The 22935-nt window shown below is 41.3% G+C and overlaps 1 protein-coding gene across 2 annotated transcripts in view; it reads right to left on the bottom strand.

Moving 5' to 3' along the window:
* Positions 1–22935, bottom strand: part of LOC144531973 (uncharacterized) — a 53538-nt gene that overhangs the window by 14125 nt on the left and 16478 nt on the right. Inside the window, exons 2-4 of one of the 2 annotated variants that reach the window (XM_078272385.1) lie at positions 21395–21504; positions 8566–8680; positions 2704–2841 (exon numbers count right to left, since the gene is read on the bottom strand). In XM_078272385.1, coding sequence (XP_078128511.1) covers positions 2704–2841; positions 8566–8680; positions 21395–21504 — 363 coding nt within the window. Of the gene's footprint in view, positions 1–2703; positions 2842–8553; positions 8681–21394; positions 21505–22935 lie in introns of both variants that reach the window. The other variant, XM_078272384.1, reaches the window with a different exon arrangement.

The following is a 22935-nucleotide window of genomic DNA, read 5'->3' as shown; positions in this document are numbered from 1 at the left end:
TGGTCAGCAGCAGGAAGTATGAAATGCTTTAAAACTTCCTGGTAGACGGCTGCGTTGACCCTGGACCTCAGAAAACACAGTGGACCAACACCAGCAGATGACATGGCACCCCAAACCATCACTGACTGTGGAAACTTTACACTGGACTTCAAGCAACGCGGCTTCTGTGCCTCTCCTCTCTTCCTCCAGACTCTGGGACCTTGATTTCCAAAGGAAATGCAAAATTTACTTTCATCAGAGAACATAACTTTGGACCACTCAGCAGCAGTCCAGTCCTTTTTGTCTTTAGCCCAGGCGAGACGCTTCTGACACTGTGTCTTGTTCACGAGTGGCTTGACACAAGGAATGTGACAGCTGAAATCCATGTCTTGCTTACGTCTGTAGGTGGTGGTTCTTGAAGCACTGACTCCAGCTGCAGTCCACTCTTTGTGAATCTCCCCCACATTTTTGAATGGGTTTTGTTTCACAATCCTCTCCAGGGTGCGGTTATCCCTATTGCTTGTACACTTTTTTCTACCACATCTTTTCCTTCCCTTCGCCTCTCTATCAATGTGCTTGGACACAGAGCTCTGTGAACAGCCAGCCAATGACCTTTTGTGTCTTGCCCTCCTTGTGCAAGGTGTCAATGGTCGTCTTTTGGACAGCTGTCAAGTCAGCAGTCTTCCCCATGATTGTGTAGCCTACAGAACTAGACTGAGAGACCATTTAAAGGCCTTTGCAGGTGTTTTGAGTTAATTAGCTGATTAGAGTGTGGCACCAGGTGTCTTCAATATTGAACCTTGTATATATTCTAATTTTCTGAGATACTGAATTTGTGGTTTTCATCAGTTGTCAGTTATAATCATCAAAATTAAAAGAAATAAACACTTGAAATATATCAGTCTGTGTGGAATGAATGTATGCATTATACAAGTTTCACTTTCTGAATGGAATTACTGAAATAAATCAACTTTTTCATGATATTCTAATTATATGACCAGCACCTGTACTAAAGAAGGTAGGTACACCGGATGAGCGGAATGTTGTTCTATTTCAACCCATACAGGTCCACCCCCTCGTAAGACGCAGAGACCCAGTATATTAGTTTATAAATATTACCTGCCCAGTAATATTGTAAAAAATTCGGCAGTGCTTAAGCCTCCCGCCTCTTTCTGTTTCTCAAGATGTGCCCTCCTTATTCGTGGGATGGTCTTATTCCAGATAAAAGGTAGATATAGATTTATCTAGCTCTCTGAAAAAAGACTTTGGGATAAAAACAGGTATTGTATGAAACAAGAATAAGAACCTAGGCATAATTATCATCTTGACGGAATTAACCCTGCCAGCAAGCGATATAGGCAGCGCTGACCAACGGATAAGGTCCTGTTTGGCCCTTTCCAGGGCTGGTTTAAAGTTATGCTTGAATAAATCACTGTATTTGCTGGTTGCTACATAACTGATAGACTGGGAAGAAAAACGATACCGCTCAATAAGGTAGTTATCTGGAAATGAAAATGCATCTATAGTTCAATATCATTTGCCGACAAATGTTTAACTCCCTTCAAAGTAATACAGCTTCTTCATCAACGGGATCGTTGAAAAAAAGGACATGCTATGTTCGAGGAAAAAACGTTTTTTATTCTGCCTAACAGAACAGTTTTTTTTATTCATGCAGATGACAATTTCTGCGCTAAAATGCGCCTACAGAAAATAAAAAGCGCTGTGTCAGAGGGAGGAGACTGAGAGAAACTCAAGGTTTATTGAAGAAAACCTGCTTCCGACCAGGTTAGGTTCACAGACTCAGTTACCATAGTAACTGGCTCTGAGGTTAAGTTACCTCTCTTTCTGAAACAGGCTAGAGTTACCCCTCTTTCTCAGGTTTGATTTACCTCCCTTTCTAAAATGGAAAACCCACAGTTTCCCCAGAGTTTCCCTCATCTCAGGCAGGCCCGTATTAAGACAATGTGGTGCCCCTGGGCACTATACCTCAAAGTGTAGATTTATTGCACAAAGTCCTCTGAAAGAAATACGAGTTCTAGGAAAAGAAGCACAAACTGGACCGGTCTTTTACACTTCTCTGCATACTGAATAAAACTGTGTGCTTGAAAAACACAGAGAAGGGTTGGGCGCAACCAAGTCTCACCCAGTGGTGGGGGGGGTTTCTGTGAAAAATGTTTTTCTTTGCTTGCCAATTACATTGAATCAAGAAAGCCAACCACTTATAATTTTTACTTATAACAGTTACAATATACAATATTTTACATTCATCATTATGATAAAAATGTTGGGGGGTTAAACTGGCCACTTTTGATTATTTTTAACTGGGCAGTTGATAACAACACACAACACACAGATTCAAAACACAAACAGAAATTCCGTCACAGAACGGATATTTCAAAAGGAGAAAATACTGGCATTAGCATTGTTGTCATAAAAGACAGTATTTCAAACATGTTTCCTTAATATCTGATGACACATTGGGGGTCACTTTTGGATTTACTACAGTAAATATATTACATATTGGACCTTTAAGATTATGAGAAAAATAGCTGCTCCATTACAGTTATCATAGCAGGAAGTTTTTATTGCTGATGTTGAAACATATGTTGAACACAGCATGAAACCAAACTGTTTGATATTTATTTCTCTTTGGTCCCACTGCTTTGCTGTCAGCTCCTTTTCTTTCTTTTTATCCTCTTTCTCAACACAGTCAACCAGTCTTACCTCTTTTCTATCTTCCTTCTTCTTCTCCTCCTCCTCCTCCTTCTCCTCCTCTTCCTTTTGGCCTATCGTTGTCTTCTTGTCTGTGGGTATCTCCAGTTTTGTAGGCCCCACTCTCCTCTGGAGGACCTCCAGCCACTCCTGCAGTGTAAGATCACAACTGTCACGTCAAAGCCATGAAATGAGACTAAGTTACTGTGACCTTTGACCCTGTCCTATGGCTACCATTCATTTGCATATACAGTAGGTTTTGGGTGGAGAGCAGGGAGACACTCAGTATCACTGTCATTTTGTTATTTTCATATTCCATGGTAATAAGCCCGGCTCACACTATATACTCAATCATTGTTCAAAGCACAAACTCATTCAATATTATGAGCCAAATGTATTTCTTTTCTGAAAGTCTGTCATAGCTTTACATAGATTCCGCTCATTACAGCCAGATAATATATCTTCCTTTGATTTTGTTTTATTGCAAGATTCTGGTTTTGTCTCCTTATCATGCATGCTACTTCTGTAGGAATATTAAAACTATGTCACGCGATGTGAGGGTTCGCCTCATTCAGTTCAAGATTATGCATCGCTTCTAATAGACTCCCTCCAAATTGTTTAGATTGGTCTGAAAGACACACCAAATTGTTGGAAATGGCTAGGGTGGCGGCGTTTGAAAAAATGTCATAGAAACAGTTTGTCAGATTGGACGTATATACTAGAAAATGGGGAAAGTACCTAAACTTTCTGGAGGGCTCCTAAGACGCTTTGTGCTGGGGAGAGACTTGTATACGTTTATTTGGTGTATCTGCAGGATTTTCCGTTGTTCTGACATACTTCCATTGTAATGGCTTGGTTGCTTCTCGGATCAACGAGATTCTGTTCGCAACGAAGGTTTTGAAATGAGCAGTTTCAATGTCAATGTATCTGAGCACTGTAGTGCTGTCTGTCCAGAAAATAGATCGTTGCAGTGGAACTTGAAGCTCTTGATGTAACATTTTAACAGCGACAACTGCTGCAGTCAACTCAAGTCTGGGGATGATGACCAGTTTGAGTGGGGCCACTCTTGACTTCCCCATGAGGAATGCACAACGTTTCTTACCTTGACTATTCTCTAGCAGCAAATAAGACACAGTGCCGTATGCAGACTCTGAAGCGTCTGAAAAATGATGTAACTGTGCTGCTGCAGTGCATCCAAAATCGTTAGGCTTCAAACACCTGCTCACATGGAAGGTAGAGAGATGACTGACATCTTCGATCCATCTTTTCCAATCTTCAGCGTGTTTTCCACCAATCTTCTCGTCCCATCTGTATTGTTCTTTACAAAGATCTTTCAGCAGGAGTTTAGCAGGCAAGATGACCTGAGCCAAAAAGCCAAGGGGGTCGTAGATGGAATTCACGACCGATAAAATGCCTCTTCTGGTCATCGGCTTGTCTTGAAGCTTCATACTGTAGGTGAAAGTATCCGTTTCTGTGTCCCACTGTACACCGAGCGTCCTCTCAACTGGCAAAGCGTCATGTCTTAGATCCAGGTCTTTCACCTCGCTGGCTCTATGTACTTCAGGGATTGACATTAACACCTTCCTGCTATTGCTCATCCACTTTGCACAGGGTACGAAGATCTCTAGCTAAGGTCACCGCATCTTCTTCCTTAGCTACACTCTTCAAACAGTCATCTACGTAGAAGTTGCGCAGGACCGTCTGGACAGCTTCTGGAGATGCATCAGCCTTGTGATCTTCAGCAGTTCTTTTCAATGCATATGAGGCAACACTTGGTGAGGAAGTTGCTCCGAAGAGGTGGACGGTCATTCGGAATTCCTCCATAGGCTCATTCAACTTGCCGTTGGGCCACCAAAGAAAACGGAGTAGGTCTGCATTACGTTCCGGCACCTTGACCTGATAAAACATCGACTCGATGTCCGCCATCATAGCTACTGGCTCCTCACGAAATCTTAAAAGAACACCAACTAACGTGTTAGTCAAGTCGGGTCCTTGGAGCAGCTCACTATTCAGAGACCTATCCTGAAACGAAGCTGTGCAGTCGAAAACCACCCGCAGCTTTCTTTTCTTCGGGTGAAACACCCCGTGATGTGGTATGTAAAACAGTCTGTTGTCGTCTCGGTTCAGCTGTTGGACTGGAACTTGGACAGCGTAGCCTTTGCCAATGATGGTCTCCATAAAGCCCTTGTACTCTTCAAAGAATTCAGGATTCTTCTTGAACTTTCTTAGCAAACAGGCTACGCGCTGTTCCGCTACACGGTTATTAGGCATTTGGAGCTTCTCATTCCTGAGTGGCAGTCCAATGCTGTAATGCCCGTTCTCAAAAGTTGTCGTTTTCTGCACAGACTGCAAAAACTGTTTGTCTTCATGAGACATCTCCTCTCGGTCATCGTAGTTACGTTCTGGAAAATCAGTGTTATACTGTTGGACCAGCAGCTTCTCAATCTCCATCACAGAGATTCTGTTTACTGAAAACATAGGTGTTTCATTCATTGCATCATCCAGTTCCTCTCTTACGGGCCCATTCACAACCCAGCCAATGGCAGTCTTCACGGCATAAGGGCCTCCATCCTCAGCATTAATAACGTGCCATGGCTCCATTGCTCTTGAACAGTTAGCTCCAATAAGCAGGCCTACATCCGCTTCTATCTCTGGCAAGCGTACTTGATTAAGATAAGGCCACTTCTGGATATCTGACTGTTTAGGTATGTTCTCAGTTTGAACAGGTATGTTGCTATGAGTGAACACCTTTGGTAGCTCTATGAACTTGGTGTCTTCCAGCCCGCACACTTCCAGGTCTGATATGACGAAACTGTCCATGAGCTTCTGTTCTCCTGGTTTGTCTTGACCCATGGTGCTAAGAAGTATTCGTGTCGGTTTCCCTTTAATGTTCAGTTTCTTTTGCAGGTCTTCTGTGCAGAACGTTGCTGTGCTTCCCGGGTCCAAAAAGGCGTATGTTTCAACACACATGTCACTCTTTTTCGACTTGATCTTCACCGGTACTATTGACAGCACACATTCCGCTTCTCTGGCCCCCGTGAGGTCACAGGACTCTTGCAGAATAGAAACTTGAGCACACGATACTTCACTTCCTAGACGACCATCTTTCTTTTCAGGTGAGACAGAACCTTCCTCTTTGATTATGTGCAGAATGTCTGGATGCTTTAAAGCACATTCTTTACACTCAATTCTTCTTTTGCAGAATTTGCTAAGATGACCTGGAACTAAGCATCCAAAACAGAAGCCCTTCATTTTTAAGAAATCCACACGCTCCTTATGTGGTTGGTCTTTGATTTTGCTGCATGAGGCAAGGGTGTGAGATTGCTGGCAGCACAAACACGGCTTCTCAAAGGCACTCACAGTTTTACTTGAGTACGCTGGCTTAACATGAGTTTCCTGAGGCCCTTTAGTTTCGGTGGAAACATTGGTCGCGAAACTGCTTCCACGGACCTCTTTCCTTCCATGATGCTTTTCTTTTTGGTCAGTCTTTCCACTTGGAGCTGGGCGGCTGTCTGAGATATTACCAAAGAGGGGATCCATCGCTATTCTAGCTTGGCGGTCTATGTAGCACACCAAATCAGCAAACTTTGCTCTCCTGCCTCTTCGCTCTTTCATGTCATAAGCTTCAGCACGCCAACGTTCCTTCATTTTATACAGTAACTTAGACACCACTGTGCGTAGGTTGGTTGGGTTGTCCATCTCCTCTAAGAACTCAATGTCTTCCATAGTATTGCGACATCCAATCAAAAACATTGCATAGGCGCTCAATGCTTTCCCATCATCAGACTTCACTTGAGGCCATTTGGGTGCTTTGTCAATGTCAAAATAGCTGCTGTTGTTTTACAAGTAGCTCAGTGATTACATTGTTTTTGCATAACCGCTAGTATGTCATCACCTCTGTTAGCTTGAGCATTAGGCACATAATTGGAGACTGGTTGAGGCTGTTGTTGTATTCGGGAGTGCCGCGTTTGCGGTTGAACATGGAGGTTCGTATTAGCTTGTTGTGGGTGCATAATGCTAGTTCTTTCCTTCACGTGTCCACCTCGTGGCCTTTGTGCGGTCGCGTAGCTACTCAAACCATCGTCAGATCTCTCATATTCTTTAAGCACCCTTAATTTTGCTTTGCTCTCAGCTAACACAGTTTCCATCTCTAACTCTTCCTTTTCAGCTTTGATTCTAGCTGCTTCAAACTCAAGCTGTTGCATTGAGTTTGCAAGATCGCCATAACTCCACATTGACTGAATCATAGCTTGTTATCAGCATACGTTTTGCAGGGAAAAGTTGACCTACTTTTGTTTTCTTCCAAACTCACTCATTATCTTCGTACGTCCGTATCACGTCTTTCCTTGACAATACACATAGATAAAAAGTAGTTTTTGGTACCGTATCTAGGAGAATGCCTTGGAGGATCAGTTTCAGTGCTAGCTTCTTTGGTTAAGTTCCTGACCTTTTCTCCTCCTCTCAGTCTTCTGAAGAAAACAGTCCTCACTTCAGCGCGCAGCGTCACTTCTCCGTTAGCAGACAGGCTAACTAGCCGTTAGCACGACAACTAGCCGTTAGCTAGTTAAGCGAAGGAAAGCCTGACATACAGCGGTAAAACTGCGGCCTGTTGACGGTCCGTAGCGGGCCTCTGGGGCAGACAGGTCCGGCTCCGTGGCTCGTTTGCGGCGATACACTGCTTCCTCATCCAGCAACAAGCTAGCCACGTCCTCCTCGTTATCCAGGTAATCCAGCGTAGCTTCGTTTAGCTAGTTTTTTGACTAAATGTAGTGGCACCTAGTTGCTTCTAATTCTTCTGTGCCACCTTTTGAAGTTAGTCTAACTACAACCAGTATTTGAAACACGAGCAAACCAAACGGTCTTCTTTTACAAAGTTTACTTATAAAACACAAAATGATACATGGTACGCACGCTCAAAAAACTGTGTTGCTTCCAACGTCTCGAACTTCAAAAACTAAAACTAACTACATCCAATCAATTACGCTATGACGTAGTGCTATCTGACTGGAAGCTCAAAATACTGAAATGTTATTGGACCTAAACATTACTAAATCATGCATTTTAAACCAATACATTTCTTATGAATTTTCATGAATTTTTTTTTTACCATTTTAACTGTTTTTAAACTAAATTATTATTTCAGATGAACTAGTCCCTATTTGGCTCTTACATTTGGTTTATTGTCTATTTTGTTGAATGGTCTGGAATATTGTAGTTACTGTGTCATCTTTTCTTAGTCTATATCCACAACGTTCCACTTCCGGGATTGGTAGAGTGCCGTCGGAAATTCCGCCAGATGTCACTCTTTTCGGCCGGACGTCCGTTACCTTTCTCTTTCTTTGTGTTGGAATTTTACAATCCGGTGGATTTATTGAGGAAAAAGATGAACTGCTCCTCAGATCTCTGCGAGTTTTCTGTTGCACGACTAAAACAACTTTTGAACGAGCACGTTCCACCAAAACAAGTTCCTTCCCGAGGCTATTTTGCAGCGGCACCATGGCTCTGTCTGGCGCTTAGCACCGCCCATGACAATTGTGATTTGTTTAAAGAAATGCCAATAAACCAAAGCATGTTTTTCTCCCATCCCGGAATGCTGTGTGGACTAGCCAGACCTAGCAAAGCAAGACTATCTTTTCTTGATTTTTGTCTGGGTTATGATGACGGAAACATATAACTGTTGCCAGTTATATGTTTTGTATTTTGTTAAAACGTAAATTGTTAATCACAAAAAAAACACATAGAAATTCCCACAGGGACTTTAATAAATCAATACACTACATAATTTACTGTGGTATAATCATCTGTTTCACAGGATTATAATATGGCAAATCTGAAACATGGTTGGATGGTTTCTGATCTTACCTGTGGTCCTACCTGATCCTTCTCCACGAGCTCCAGGAGGTGGTAACATTCCACCCTGGCGAGCAGCAGCTCAAAGCCCAGTAGCATGGCTCTGTCTGGGTTAGCATCCTCACTGAGTCTGTATTCACTGAAATACATCAAAACGTTAGAGGACAACTGAGGAGAACGAGACAAAAAGAGATGAGAAGAGCAGAAAAAATACCATTTTCACAGATTACAGAGGCTGGCTTGAATCCAACGTGTTGGTGGATTTCCCCATTTGCCGCCAATGATTCACTCCCTGATTTTGTGGGTGATGCCCAAATATGTAATTTTGCTTTGGGTTGGTATTGTATCACTAATGGCTGATGTCACCTGTTTGTTGTTCAACAGGAGCAGATTAGATGTATGCCAATTGATTTTATAGCCGGAGATTGAGCCAAATTCGTTAAAGAACAGAGTCCTCAAGGTCAGATATATACAGTAAAATATAATCTGCAAATAACAATATTGAGTTGTTATTGGATTTAATCTGGACATTACATATTTTATTTTGCCTTATGGCCTGGGCTAACGGTTCAAGAGAGATCGCAAATAGCACGGGAGATAGCGGGCATCCCTGTCTCGAGCCCCGTGCGATGGGGAATGGTTGAGAATGCAGGCCACTGGTTGAGACTATGGCCGTGGGATTCGCATACAAAGTACGTACCATGTCAATGAATTTGGCTCCCAAACCAAGCCTCTCCATTACTTACCACAGGTAGTTCCATTCTAGGCGGTCAAAAGCCTTTTCCGCATCCAGTGATAAAACTGCTGCTGTTGTTAGGAGGTTTTTGGCTTCTTCTATTACATGGAGTAATCTGCGTATATTGTCTGCAGCTTGACGTTTTGGTATAAACCCTGATTGGTCAGGGTGGACTAGCTTCTCGATGAAGCGTTCTAGGCGTAGTGCCAAGACTTTGGAATAAAGCTTAATATCAGTCCCAATGAGGCTGATGAGCCTGTAATTTGAACACTCCGTAGGGTCTTTGCCCTTTTTGTGTATGACTGAAATTAGTGCAGCGTTGGTTTGTTGATGAAAGGTGCCCCTCTCTATGGCCGAGGTTAAAGTTTGTAAAATGATAGGTCCTAGTGTGTCAAAGAACTGTAGTAAGAGTTCCAATGGAATTCCATCCAACCCCGACTCGCTTTGTTTTAATTTCAGAGCTAGCAATTTGTTTGGTTTACAGCCATTAAAGTAGTTATTTTGCCTCACTCTGTGCATTATGAATTCAGCTCTCCTTTTTAGCAAGTCATTTTGCTCTGCTTGATTTGTGACTAAAAGAGTATGTGTAGATTTAGAAAAACAAGTCTTGAAAGATTGCTCTAACGATTTACAACGTTCTTCCAACCCCGCAATCCTTGCCTCTCTCTTTTTCTTCAAATTTGCTGCAAAGGAAGATGTGAAATCTCTAATAAATCTTTTAGTGGCTTGCCAAATGTACGCCGGATCCGAAACTGAGCCAGTATTGATTGATCTGAACTCTGCTAGTTTGGCTCCAAATTCTGTATTAAAAGCTGTGTTTTGGAGAAGGGAATTAGTGCATTGTGGTCAGACAGGATTGCTGGTTCCATTGCTATTGTGTGGAACATTGCCTTAAGTACACTGGAGCGCAAAAAATAATCAATGCGGGAGTGGGTGAGGTGACGTGTGGAAAAAAAGGTGTAATCCTTGCAAGTAGGATTGTGCATTCTCCATATATCTGTAAGATCATGGGATTCCACAACTGCATTAACCAGGTCCGATATTAGTTTTTGGGCTTTCGTGTGGTTGACCCCTGATCTATCCTGATTTAAGTCTAGTACCGCATTCATGTCTTCCCCTATAATTAGTGAGTATTCATTGAGAGAAAGCAATTCATTGGTTAGGCAAGGGAAAAAGCCTTCATCAGATGTAGCCAGTGCATATACTGAGACAAAGGCTATTTTCCTACTCCTTATCGTAGTACATATATATGCTATCCTGCCTGAAGAGTCTTTACTACTTTTGTCTATGGTGAGTGTGCATCTCTGTGACAGCAAAACAATGGAGCCCTTGGTTCTGGTGTCATCACTAGATGCAGCAGCAACTTTTAAATTTTTTTTTGTATACGATTTACATCTCTTTTACGCAAATGTGATTCTTGAATAAGCGCCACATCTATGTTCTTCCTTCTTAAATAGTCCAGGAATTTAGCTCGTTTGATCGGCCTGTTTAGCCTCCTTATGTTAACAGAAAGGATTGAAAGTTCAGCCATCTTCAAAATTTACACGTATATATGTCTCAAGTACCCTACCGGAATTCACTGATAAATTTGTAACAAAGGGTGAGCTGTTAGATCTAAGCACAGTGTGGTGAAAACACAAAACATAAAATAAATCCCCTAACCCTCCGAGACCGCAGACCCCCTTCCCTCTCTGTAGGATATGGGAACGCATCAAACGCAGCTCGCACAAAAACTCAGCTCAAAACTGCCCCTCCTGTCTAAAGTCACAAGTTAACTGAAACAGGTCTAATGGGTCCGTGTACGTTTTGATAGAAAACAAAGAAACGGTAAAAAAAAGAGCCGTTCTCCCGTTTTTGGGTTTCTGAATCCAAAAACGAAAAACGACTAAACCAAATTCCAATAACGGTCCGATTTTGGTTTTTTGAAATTCCTTTTTCCATTTCTCCATTTGAATATCTACATTAAAAGAAAGACAGGTTGGCCAAGTGACCTGGAAGTAATAGTAAATATAGCCTATAAAAATAAAAGCCAAGCTTTTAGAGCAGTCATAATATGCCGCACTAACGTTATACCAGAGTAACGTTAGAAGAAAAAAAATCAATCAATAAATAGGCTTATATAAACCTGGACCGAAAGATATATGTTAGCAACAGTAGTTTATTACAGTGATTTAATATCGTGCCTATCCACATCACCAGTCACGTTTAATGAGCGCATTGTTTGGTTCAATACAGTTGGTAATAGTTAACCTAAGAACTTATTGTGTGTGCAGAGTTGTTACTGTTAGCACTATATTATATAATTAAATTAATATTTAATGTGGTTTCCACCGTAATGGACCAAACTGTTCCCCCTTTCTACCAGCAGGTGGCAGTATTTAAATGACTGACTGTATTGTGTCTTTGGTAACTGTTTTAAATCAAGATTACTGATACAGATATATTTATTGTTGTTCATTTCATTTGGTTTTTGATTGTAATTTTATTTGCAACCTAGTTATCATCATCATCATTCACCCCCAGCCCAGAGTTAAACCTGCATGCCCTTCTGTTTTAATCTGATTCTAACATTGCTATCAGCTTCTTAGCAGCTCAGACAACAAACTCCCACCCACCCAGCCACAGCCTGTTCACTCTGCTGCCTTCTGGGAAGAGATATAGAAGTTTCTACTGCCGCACCACCAGACTGCAGAGCAGCTTTTTCCCCCAAGCTATCAGACTCTTAAACTCTAGTTCATCCTCAGCACTGCTCCACTGATTATAGTTTATTTCTGTTTACCATTTTTATAATTGCTTCTATATTAATGTATATTGTCTGCTATGTAGCAGAAGGGAGTTACAAACTCAATTTATATAATAATATAATTTATACTTTATACCTCTATACCTTTATAACCTGTTATATTGTGACAAAATAAATCTACCTTAAAGAAGAATAAAGTGAATGTTTTGGAAAGGCCAAGTCAAAAGTTCTGACCTTAAAATGACTGAAATGTTGTGGAAGGATGAGGAAGCAAGCAGCTCATGTGAGAAACCCACCAACATCCAAGAGTTGAAGCTGTTCTGTACAGAGGAATGGGCAAAGATTTGTCCAAGTCAATAAGCAGGACTGTTCAAAAGTTACTGGAAACGTTTTGTTGCAGTTATTGCTGATGTACTCAGCGTTGACAGCCTGTTTTTAGTAATGTAATTATGTTTTTGGACTTTCTTTTCAGGACCTTGTAAAATGTTCTTACCTTAGGGCTTCACAGTAAATGTTCTGCAACTATAGATTGTACATGCAATGCCTTTGAAAGCATGTATGTGCTATATATGTTGAATAAATGTTTAAGACTTGTATGGATTCTCTTCACTTGCATGACACAATGGGAGTGTTGTATGTTATACACACTGGAATGTGTATAGAGAAGAAAGATTCACACAGTATATAGCACACTGGTAAATCATTCTTTTGGCCAGATGGCCTACATTAGGACATTTCTGATGTGAGTTTGTTGTCTGAGCTGCTAAGAAGCTGATAGCAATGTTAAAATCATGTTAAAACAGAAGGGCATGCAGGTTTAACTCTGGGCTGGGGGTGAATGATGATGATGATAACTAGGTTGCAAATAAACTCAAAAACCAAATGAAATGAACCACAATAAATACATCTGTATCAGTAATCTTGATTTAAAACAGTTACCAAAGACAGAATACAGTCAGTCATTTAAATACTGCCACCTGCTGGTAGAAAGGGGGAACAGTTTGGTCCATTACGGTGGAAACCACATTAAATATTAATTTAATTATATAATATAGTGCTAACAGTAACAACTCTGCACACACAATAAGTTCTTAGGTTAACTATTACCAACTGTATTGAATCAAACAATGCGCTCATTAAACGTGACTGGTGATGTGGATAGGCACGATATTAAATCACTATAATAAACTACTGTTGGTTGCTAACATATTTCTTTCGGTCCAGGTTTATATAAGCCTATTTATTGATTGATTTTTTTTTCTTCTAACGTTACTCTAGTATAACGTTAGTGCTGCATATTATGACCGTTCTAAAAGCTTGGCTTTTATTTTTATAGGCTATATTTACTATTACTTCCGGGTCACTTGGCCAACCTGTCTTTCTTTTAATGTAGATATTCAAACGGAGAAATGAAAAAAGGAATTTCAAAAAAACAAAATCGGACCGTTATTTGAATTTGGTTTAGTCGTTTGTCGTTTTTGGATTCAGAAACCAAAAACGGGAGAACGGCTCTTTTTTTTTTTTTTTTTTTACCGTTTCTTTGTTTTTGGTTTGAAACGACAAACGAAAAACAGGTGGTTTCTCGTTATTTTGTTTTGTGGTTCAAACGAAAAAACAAACTATCAAAACGTACACGGTCAGTGTATATTTTGGTCATTCGATTTTCATTTCATAAACAGGTATTAAAAAACGAATGGTTATTTGATTTTCGTTTTAAAATACAAAATTTGAAATTGAAATATAAGGCGTTTTTTTCCTTTTCATGGTCAAAAGGGGATGGGAGAAGTTTTTTATTTTCATTTTCTATTTCTTATAACAAAAAATAAAATCACTCGAAAATAGAAACGAAAAAAGGCCTGTTTTTTCATATTCATAGACCGGATGTTGTCATTTCCAATGCAACAGCGCCAGTGTAGGCTACCACTGTCAGTGTTGCTTTCAACCCAGGCTAAAATTACTTTAAAAACCTAGCTACACTCTTGATAATGCTTGGAGGGGCTTTTATTTCATAATGTCACATTTCTTTATTACCCTCTCTTCCTGCCTTCCTCTGACTCTCTGTCTCTACCAACTGGCTAACCAGCTGAGGACTTGACTTTCAGTTGACAGCTGTAACGTTACTGTTACATTAACGTTACCGTTACAGCGCCAAAGTCTGGTCCCAGCAAACTTTCGGTTGCTGCCGTTAAGCTTGCCGATCTGGCAGAAAGTCACCGGCGGTTCGGGATCAGATCATGGGGATCAGACCTCCGGTGCTGGGTCTAATGTTATAATGTTCGCTGCTGCCGCTGCAGCTAGCTAGCTAGCTAGCTAGCTAGCAGGTGTAACCTAACCTGTGACCTGGGTCCCCGGTTCGCTCTATGTTCGCTCACCGGTGCTGACTGACTCTGGTCCGTCTGCAGAGCTAGCGTTACCCGCTCTAGCTAAGCTGGGAATCAGACGAATCTGCTGCGCTCGTGTTTTATTCATATTTTCTTTTCTTTGCAGATAGTGATATGTTTTGATGCACTGATGTCAGGCAGGCTTGCTAGTTGCTTTTAGTCTGAGTCTGTGAGATAACCAAACTTCCTTTGAACATAACGTGCAAATAAATAGACGGAAATAAATACAAGTAAAACATAAAGGCTATTGAACTATAATGACTAATGCATATATATGTATGCCTCATTTATGTATTTCATGATGTATTGCATAGCCATATTTATATATATTTATGTAAAGAGGTGCAAAAAACGGATGATCAGTCGCTCAGGAAGTTAGGCTATAGTTTCCCTCAACTGCAGCCTGGTTTAAAGCAAAACTGGTAGGCTACACCGGTGCTAGTCATGGATGTATTAAGAGAACGTGCTACTGCCTTGAAAATGCAACATCCGGTCTCAGAATATGAAATGGCATTTTTTCATTTCTGTTTTCAAGTGATTTAATTTTGTTTTAATTTTTGTTATATGAAATAGAAAATGAAAATCTAAGCATGTTTTTAAATTTTCACATTCCCTTTTGACAATGAAAAGGAAAAAACGCCTTGTATTTCAATTTCAAATTTTGTATTTTAAAACAAAAATCAAATAACCATTCGTTTTTTTGTTTTTTAATACCTGTTAATGAAATGAAAATCGAATGGCCAAAACACACAATGACCGGTACACGGACCCTAATGCTTTCCTGTGTTAAACATGAACAATGTTACAAAAAAAAACCTTAAAACTAAGTCTCAACCATCTATTAAGTTCTGAAATAAACTGTATGAAAAACAAATCAGCGGTGTAGTAATAGACATAGATTATAAAATGCAGTCAAATCAAATGCTCCTTATAACTCGGCTCCCAAACTCATACATTATAATTCGACCAGCTATTACGCTCTGAAATAGCCTATGTGGGTAACAAACCATGTAAGAGTAGTAAATATAGATTATAAGATACGTTGTGGGTAACAAACAATGTAAGAGTAGTAAATATAGATGATAAGTTGTTTATTATTATTTATAGTTGTTATGTTTATCGTGTTCTTAGGCTGTGTAGATTGAGCAGCCCATGTCCGTCCTGTTTTCAGCCTCATCAAACATTCCCCTAAACAGGTTGCCAAACTTACATGCGGTGTCCCCGGTTGAACTTGCAATGTTCCAGATACACTAATCCACAGTCGTCGGGTCCGCCCGCTCGCTTCCCGGGCCTGATGACAGCTCCCGGTCCGGTCGGGAAGCATCCAGCGCGGGCGTCACGTCCCTTTCCTTCATATCCAAATCCTGACAGAACTTGTCCGGTTCCTCGGGTGCAGTGAATGTGACCGTTCTCCCTCCGTGGTTTACTCTCAGAGTTGCTGGATAAATAAGAAAGTTTAGGATGCCTTTAGCATGCAGCTTGCGCTGCACTCCTATAAATTCCTGGCGCCGCTGGGTGGTGAAAGCGCTGTAGTCAGGCTTAAAGCGCAGCGTTGCGTTGGAATCTCGAATCGGGCTTTCCTGCTGTGCCTGTCTCGCCCCATGAATAATTGCCTGACGGTCCTGGTAACTCAGACATCTGAGAATCAGCGTGCGTGTCCTTGCCGTAGATTCTGTGTGCCCTGTCAATTTCGATGGTAGCCCTGTTCTGTAGGGATGGAATCCATTTTGGCAACTGTTTTTGCAAAAATCCAACTGGGTCATCTTTCTCGCTGCCCTCCTTCAGTCCGATGATCCGGATGTTATTTCTTCTCGATATATCTTCCAGTTCAGCCACTTCAGCTCAAATTTCCTCTGGTCATCAATACAGGCTTTCACCGTGTTTCTCATCTGTCTGCTGTCCTGCGCCTCATCTAGTCGCTGAAATAGATGTACTGTAGTTCCCTGCCTCTCCAGCTCTGTCCTCATGTGTTGAAGCGAGGTGTCAATTTCTGCTAACGCCTCTCACTGCGATGCAGACCGCTACTTGAAGCCCGCTTTGTTGCCTTTCCAGAACCCTGGCCATGGCCTCCTCCATACGTATGTCAGCGTTAGCATCCGAAACCTTGCTAGCCGTCGCCATGCTAGCCGAGTTAGCAGAATTCTTTGCTCGGTTAAACTGCAGCGGGTCTGCTTTTTCGCTCCTGCAGGCATTCCACAAAGTTACCGTGGTAACAAATGAAAGGATTGACATCGAATTAAAAAAGAATAGACCTGGTTAACAATGATAATGGAGATGGGGCGAAGAGCCTCAGCCTTGAGCAGCCATGCGAGTCGGTCATGTGATCTCAAATCACTATTGACATTTTAAAACTCAACACAGTTCAGTTAAGTTTCCAAATTTGAGATTCTGTGTTAACATTGGGTGCTTAACAAAATTAAGAAGTGTATCTATAATACTCGTTTGGAGAAATTCGCTAGCATGTCTAATGGAGTGGTGGCTAATGTTCTTCTAATGTTCTCTAATATGGAGGAATTAATCGACCGGGTCTTGGAGAAGCAGTGTGGTTGTGTGCTTAAATCAGTGATCTACAGCGCAGTGAAGGAAGTGCTGGCCAAAATGAATGCCTCACAGCAACACATCGGGGCAGAACCTGAGAAGCAGGGAAGCATGGTATGTGAGCCGGACCAATCTGACTGTGTCACACTCATGATTCAGCAGCTTCGGCTGCCTGAAGGGATACAACACGAGCTGGCACTGCATGCTGAACGCAACTCGGACTCGTTCATCTGCCGCGCTGCCCTGGGAACGACCCACGGGGGGAGAGAGTTCGTTAGACGAAGAGGAGGACGCGTGGCGCCGCAAGGAACCGGTGAGTGACCGTGGGACTTTGATTCGATGCCGGGGGCCGCAACTGGAGGACTCAGCACCTGTGGACTAACGGTATTTGGGCCACTGTACCGAGTTTGACTGGAGGACGCTGTGTGTAAGTTTTGAAACCAACCGTTGGAGGGACACCTAACCAGACTGTAAGGAATGATGAATGCTGTCTACTCAGTCTACAATCTATATTTTTAAGGACACTTAATTGGGCTGAAAAAAAGGGAACATGATGAATCCTGAGGATGCGCTATGTAAGTTTCGTAACTAAGCTTTAAAGGGACATTTAACCAGACCGAAAATACATGACAAATACTGGCTGGTAATCCTAAGGATACTGTATGTAAGTTTTGGAGCCGAGCTTCAAAGGGACACTTACCCAGACTGAAAATGCATGATAACTGCTGGCTGGTCAGTTTACAATTTATGTTTGTTAACAATTAAGCTAGACTGAAAGAACATGAGGGATACGGTCTGTTCAGCTCATAATCTGCTTATTGCTCCAACTAGATTGGTCTGATTTTCACACAGCTTAGTCCAGAAATTGTTTTGAAGGTGTTCATAATATTGTTCATGTCTAACATAAGAATTCACTAGACCTGTTTCAATTAACCTGTGACTTAAGACAGGAGGTGTAGTTTTGAGTTGGAGTTTTGCGCAAACTGCGTTTGATGTGGTCACGCATCTTACAAATAGGGGAGGGGGGTCTGCGGTCTCAGAGGGTTAGGGGATTTATTTTACTTTTTATGTTTTTGTCACACCTTGCTCAGAGCTAACAGTTCAACCTTTGATACAGATTTGTCAGCAAAATCCGGTAGGGTACTCAAGACACGTATGCGTTTCAATTTTGAAGATGAGAGAGCTTTCAATCCTTTCAGTTAACATCAGGGGGTTAAACGGGCTGATCAAAAGAGCTAAATTCCTGGATTATTTAAGAAGGAAAAACATAGACGTGGCACTTATACAAGAGTCACACTTACATATAAGAGATGTAAATCGTCTACAAAATAAATACTTTAAGGTTGCTGCCTCATCTGGTGATGACACCAAAACCAAGGGCTCCATCGTGTTGCTGTCGCGGAAATCCGTAGACAAAAGCAGTAAAGACTCTTCAGGCAGGATATCTTATATATGTACCACGATAAGGAGTAGGAAAATAGCCTTTGTCTCGGTATATGCACCGGCTACATATGATGAAAGTTTCTTCCCACGCCTAACCAATGAATTGCTCTCTCTCTCAATGAATATTCATTAATTATAGGGGGAGATATGAACGCAGTACTAGATTTAAACCAGGATAGATCAGGGGTCAATCACACGAAAGCCCCAAAACGCATATCGGACATGTTTAAAGCAGTTGTGGAATCCCACCATTTTACAGACCTATGGAGGATGCACAATCCTACTAGCAAGGATTACGCCTTCTTTTCCACACGTCACCTCGCCCATTCCCGATTATATTTTGTGCTCCAGTGAGCTTAAGGCAATGTTCCACACGATAGCAATAGAACCAGCAATTCTGTCTGATCACAATGCGCTGATAACCACAATCCGTTGTGATATGTTAGGAGAAAGATCTAGGAGATGGCAATTTAACAATTCCCTTCTCCAAAACGCAGCTTTTGATACAGAATTTAGAGCCAAGCTGGCGGAGTTTATATCAATCAATACTGACTCAGTTTCAGACCCGGCGTACATTTGGCAAGCCACTAGAGGATTTATTAGAGATTTCACATCTTCCTTTGCAGCAAATTTGAAGAAAAAGAGAGAGGCAAGGATTGCGGGGTTGGAAGAACGTTGTAAATCGTTAGAACAGTCTCTAAAGACGTGTTTTTCTAAATCTACACATACTCTTTTAGTCACAATTCGAGCAGAGCTAAATGATTTGCTAAGAAGGAGAGTTGAATTCATAATGCACAGAGTGAGGCAAAATTACTATTTTAATGGTTGCAAACCAAGCAAATTGCTTGCTCTGAAATTAAAACAAAGCGAATCCAGAGCTGCTATCAACAGCATCCGCACAGACAGAGGTATCTCAACGAATCCTAAAGATGTCACTGCCACTTTCCAATCCTTTCATTCAAAGTTGTATGAATCCTCCTGCAATCCGGATCTGACACCGTGCCAAAAGTTCCTGAAAGAGCTAAACCTGCCTCTAGTTGACCCAGAGGAGGCAGAACAACTGGCTCAACCTATAACGTTAGAGGAACTTAAATCAGCGTTAAAAACAGCTAAGAAAGGGAAAACACCAGGGTTGGACGGAATTCCATCAGAACTACTACTACAGTACTTTGACATACTAGGACCTACCATCTTACAAACTTTAACCTCGGCCACAGAGAGGGGCACCTTTCATCATCAAACCAACACTGCACTAATTTCGGTCATACACAAAAAGGGCAAAGATCCTACTACAGGCCCATCAGCCTCATTGGGACGGCTATTAAGCTCTATTCCAAAGTCTTGGCACTATGCCTAGAACTACGCTTTATTGAGAAGCTAGTCCACCCCGACCAATCAGGGTTTATACCAAAGTGTCACGCTGCAGACAATATACCCAGATTATTCCATGTAATAGAAGAAGCCAAAAACCTTCGAACAACGGTAGCAGTTGGATGCGGAAAAGTCGCACGGGGCTCGCGACACAGATGCCCGCTATCTCCCATGCTATTTGCGATCTCTCTTGAACCGTTAGCCCAAGCCATAAGGCAAAATAAAATATGTAATGTCCAGATTAAATCCAATAACAACTCAATATTGTTATTTGCAGATGATGTTTTGCTGTACATCTCTGACCTGGAAGACTCTGTCCCAAAAATTCTTAAGATCTTTAACAAATTTGGCTCAATTTCCGGCTATAAAATCAACTGGAATAAATCTAATCTTCTTCTGTTGAACAACGGACAGGCGACATCAGCTATTAGTGATACAATACCAACCCAAAGCAAAATTACATATTTGGGCATCACCATTCACACATCGCTACAGCGAGTTGTCCAGGACAACTATGAAACTATACTAAGTAGTGTTCAAAGAGATCTGGCCAATTGGTCTGCGCTGCCGGCATCGCTACAGTCCAGGATTGCTGTCGTTAAAATGAACATAGTTCCTCGTGTGAATTTCTTAAGTACAATGATCCCCTTACTGGAAGAAACTACCGTAATTTGGCAGTATATTTGGAATAATAAACAACCTAGGCTAAAATACTCTACCCTGCAACGTACCATAAACACGGGAGGCCTGGCCCTCCCCAACTTTAAAGTGTACCACAGAGCTTTCAGCTACGGGCCCTCAGAGTGTGGATGGACCCCTCATCTACAGTCCCATGGAGAGAAATAGAGCAAAACCTCACTGGAAGTCTAAGACTGCAAGACCTTGCCTTTGCAATGGCCCTATTATCACCAACACATTGACCAACTTTAAACAGGTCGAGGAGAAACTACGCTACACCAATAACTGGCATTTGAACACCCCGATTTGGCACAACATACACTTAATATCTGGTAACAAACCTTTTGTTTATAACCAGTGGAGTGACAGAGGTATTTATACTCTAGACCAGCTATTCAATGATGAAGGTATGTTAAGTTTTGAAAACCTGAGAGCTTAGCTTTGAGGTCCCTAGGACATCCTTCTTCCTTTATCTTCGCTTAAGATCAGCCCTAAAATGTTATGGAGTACCATGGGGGAACAGTCTTGAGATGCACACAATCATTAAATGGCTTGTTGATTCTCCGGTGAGAGGATTAGTGTCCAGGATTTATGCTAAACTGATGCAAGTATCTGTAGGAGAACAATCGTGTTTGTCTGTTCTGTATGTTTAAAAATATAAAAAAGTAATAAAAAAATTATATTTTTTTCACAAACAAATTTAAGAGGGAACATATTAACACTTGAGACTTATGGTATTATCTTTTAGCTGCCATTTTCTTGACCTGCTTAGCCATAGTTAGTGTTAGGTCTATCGCACATAACACTTTCGTTCAGGTATTTCACTGTTTACAGGTATGTGTGTATGCTGTATGTTTCTCCTGGCATTGAGACACTAAAGCAGCTGTAAGAACAGCCCTTATCACTTGTTGTCTAAAGCATTTACTGTCACTCATTCTGGTTCTTATTCTCCTTGTTTCCTACCTTTGTGGAGTGTCCATATGGGGCAGGTAGCCAATAGAGGCCAGGACCGACTGAATGGTAGAACTACTGAGAACTGGCAGGAGACAGTAAACAAATGGACCTGTAAAAGTCTGAAAGAGACACAGAGAAACAGAAATAGATTTAATTAATCACTAAATAAAGAAACGGTAATTTGTCGAGGATCTTTTAATTTTGGTCATTAAACAATTGTGACCAAGATATGTAGTGAGTTAGACATTTTATAGTTGAAAAATAAACTTATCAATGCTCTCTGGTGGATATACTAATAGACACATTAGTCTTGCATAGCCAGATCTATCTGCCCAGCTCTGCAGAGTAAGGTCTGATTCCACCACACATATACATTCCAGGATAGGAGAAAAAAACTTTATAGGTTGTTTGCATTTCTTTAAACCAATCACAATCGTTTTGGGCGGCACTAAGCTTTGGATGCAGCAATGGTGGCTCTGCAGAATTTGGTGGAACATTTGCACCCCGCAAAAGAAAATGCCACATAAAATATTAAATTAATTCTTCACACAATACAGTAATGTGAGCTATTTAAAGCTTTAGTGCGTAACTTTTTGATATTAATGAACGTCCATTACATTCAAGCTATTGCCAAAGGAGTTGCTACAAAGCTAATTAAGATCATCTCCACACAACTCTCTCTGTATTTCTCAGTATGACTATGTTCAGAAGATTGTGGCGTCCGGTGACTTTACTGCGCAGAAACTCCAGTGAAGATAATTACCTCTTCTGAAGAGTCCATAAGTTTTTTTTTAATCGTCCGTGTCATCCTTGGCTACTAGCAACTGCGTGGAGGAGAGGTGGGGGCTGTGCGTGGTCACGGAAGGCTTGTATCATGTGGACGTGCCAACAGTTTTGTTGTCATTACTTAGAATTCCTCATGGGGGCGGCAGAAACTAGAAGGAAGGAGGGCTGTTGGAACGAATACTGAAAGTCGAATATAATTCGAATAGTAAAAAAAATCAATACTATTCCAATGCTGAAATTACTATTTGAATATGATTTTTATAAATATGTTGGCTAACGTTAGCTAATCTCCCTCTTCTTGCCTTGGCCTACCCACATGTGTCACTCATGTCACGTATTTTGAACAATAACTTAGTGGGAGTGAGAAACAAGGCATTGTAAGGTCTAAGCTAACGTTACGTACCGAGTAACGTTAGTACAGGCTGCGGCTGGAAATCTGAAGAAGTATGGGAAATAGTTTCAACATGACTTTAAAATTGACATCCACCGAGCCAAAGTGCTTATGTTAACATTAGTTAGCTCATTCTTGTTTCCTAACTGCGTCGTGAGTTATAGTAACGTTAGCTTAGCTGGGAGCTTCACGGAGAAAGCTAAAGTTCATGTTAGCTGCCCTACAGCTGTCAGTTAGCTTTGACTTCATATATTACCTTCTAACAGCTGTATTCTCAGTAACGTGACAATCTGCAAGAAACAGGTTGCCTATAAATCACTAAAATACTAGTGACGGCACCATTTGGTTTAGTTATTAATGCCGTTAGCATCGT

The sequence above is a fragment of the Sander vitreus genome, chromosome 17 (genome assembly GCF_031162955.1).
Source record: "Sander vitreus isolate 19-12246 chromosome 17, sanVit1, whole genome shotgun sequence".
NCBI lineage: Eukaryota > Metazoa > Chordata > Actinopteri > Perciformes > Percidae > Sander > Sander vitreus.
This window is presented reverse-complemented; position numbering and strand designations above follow the sequence as displayed.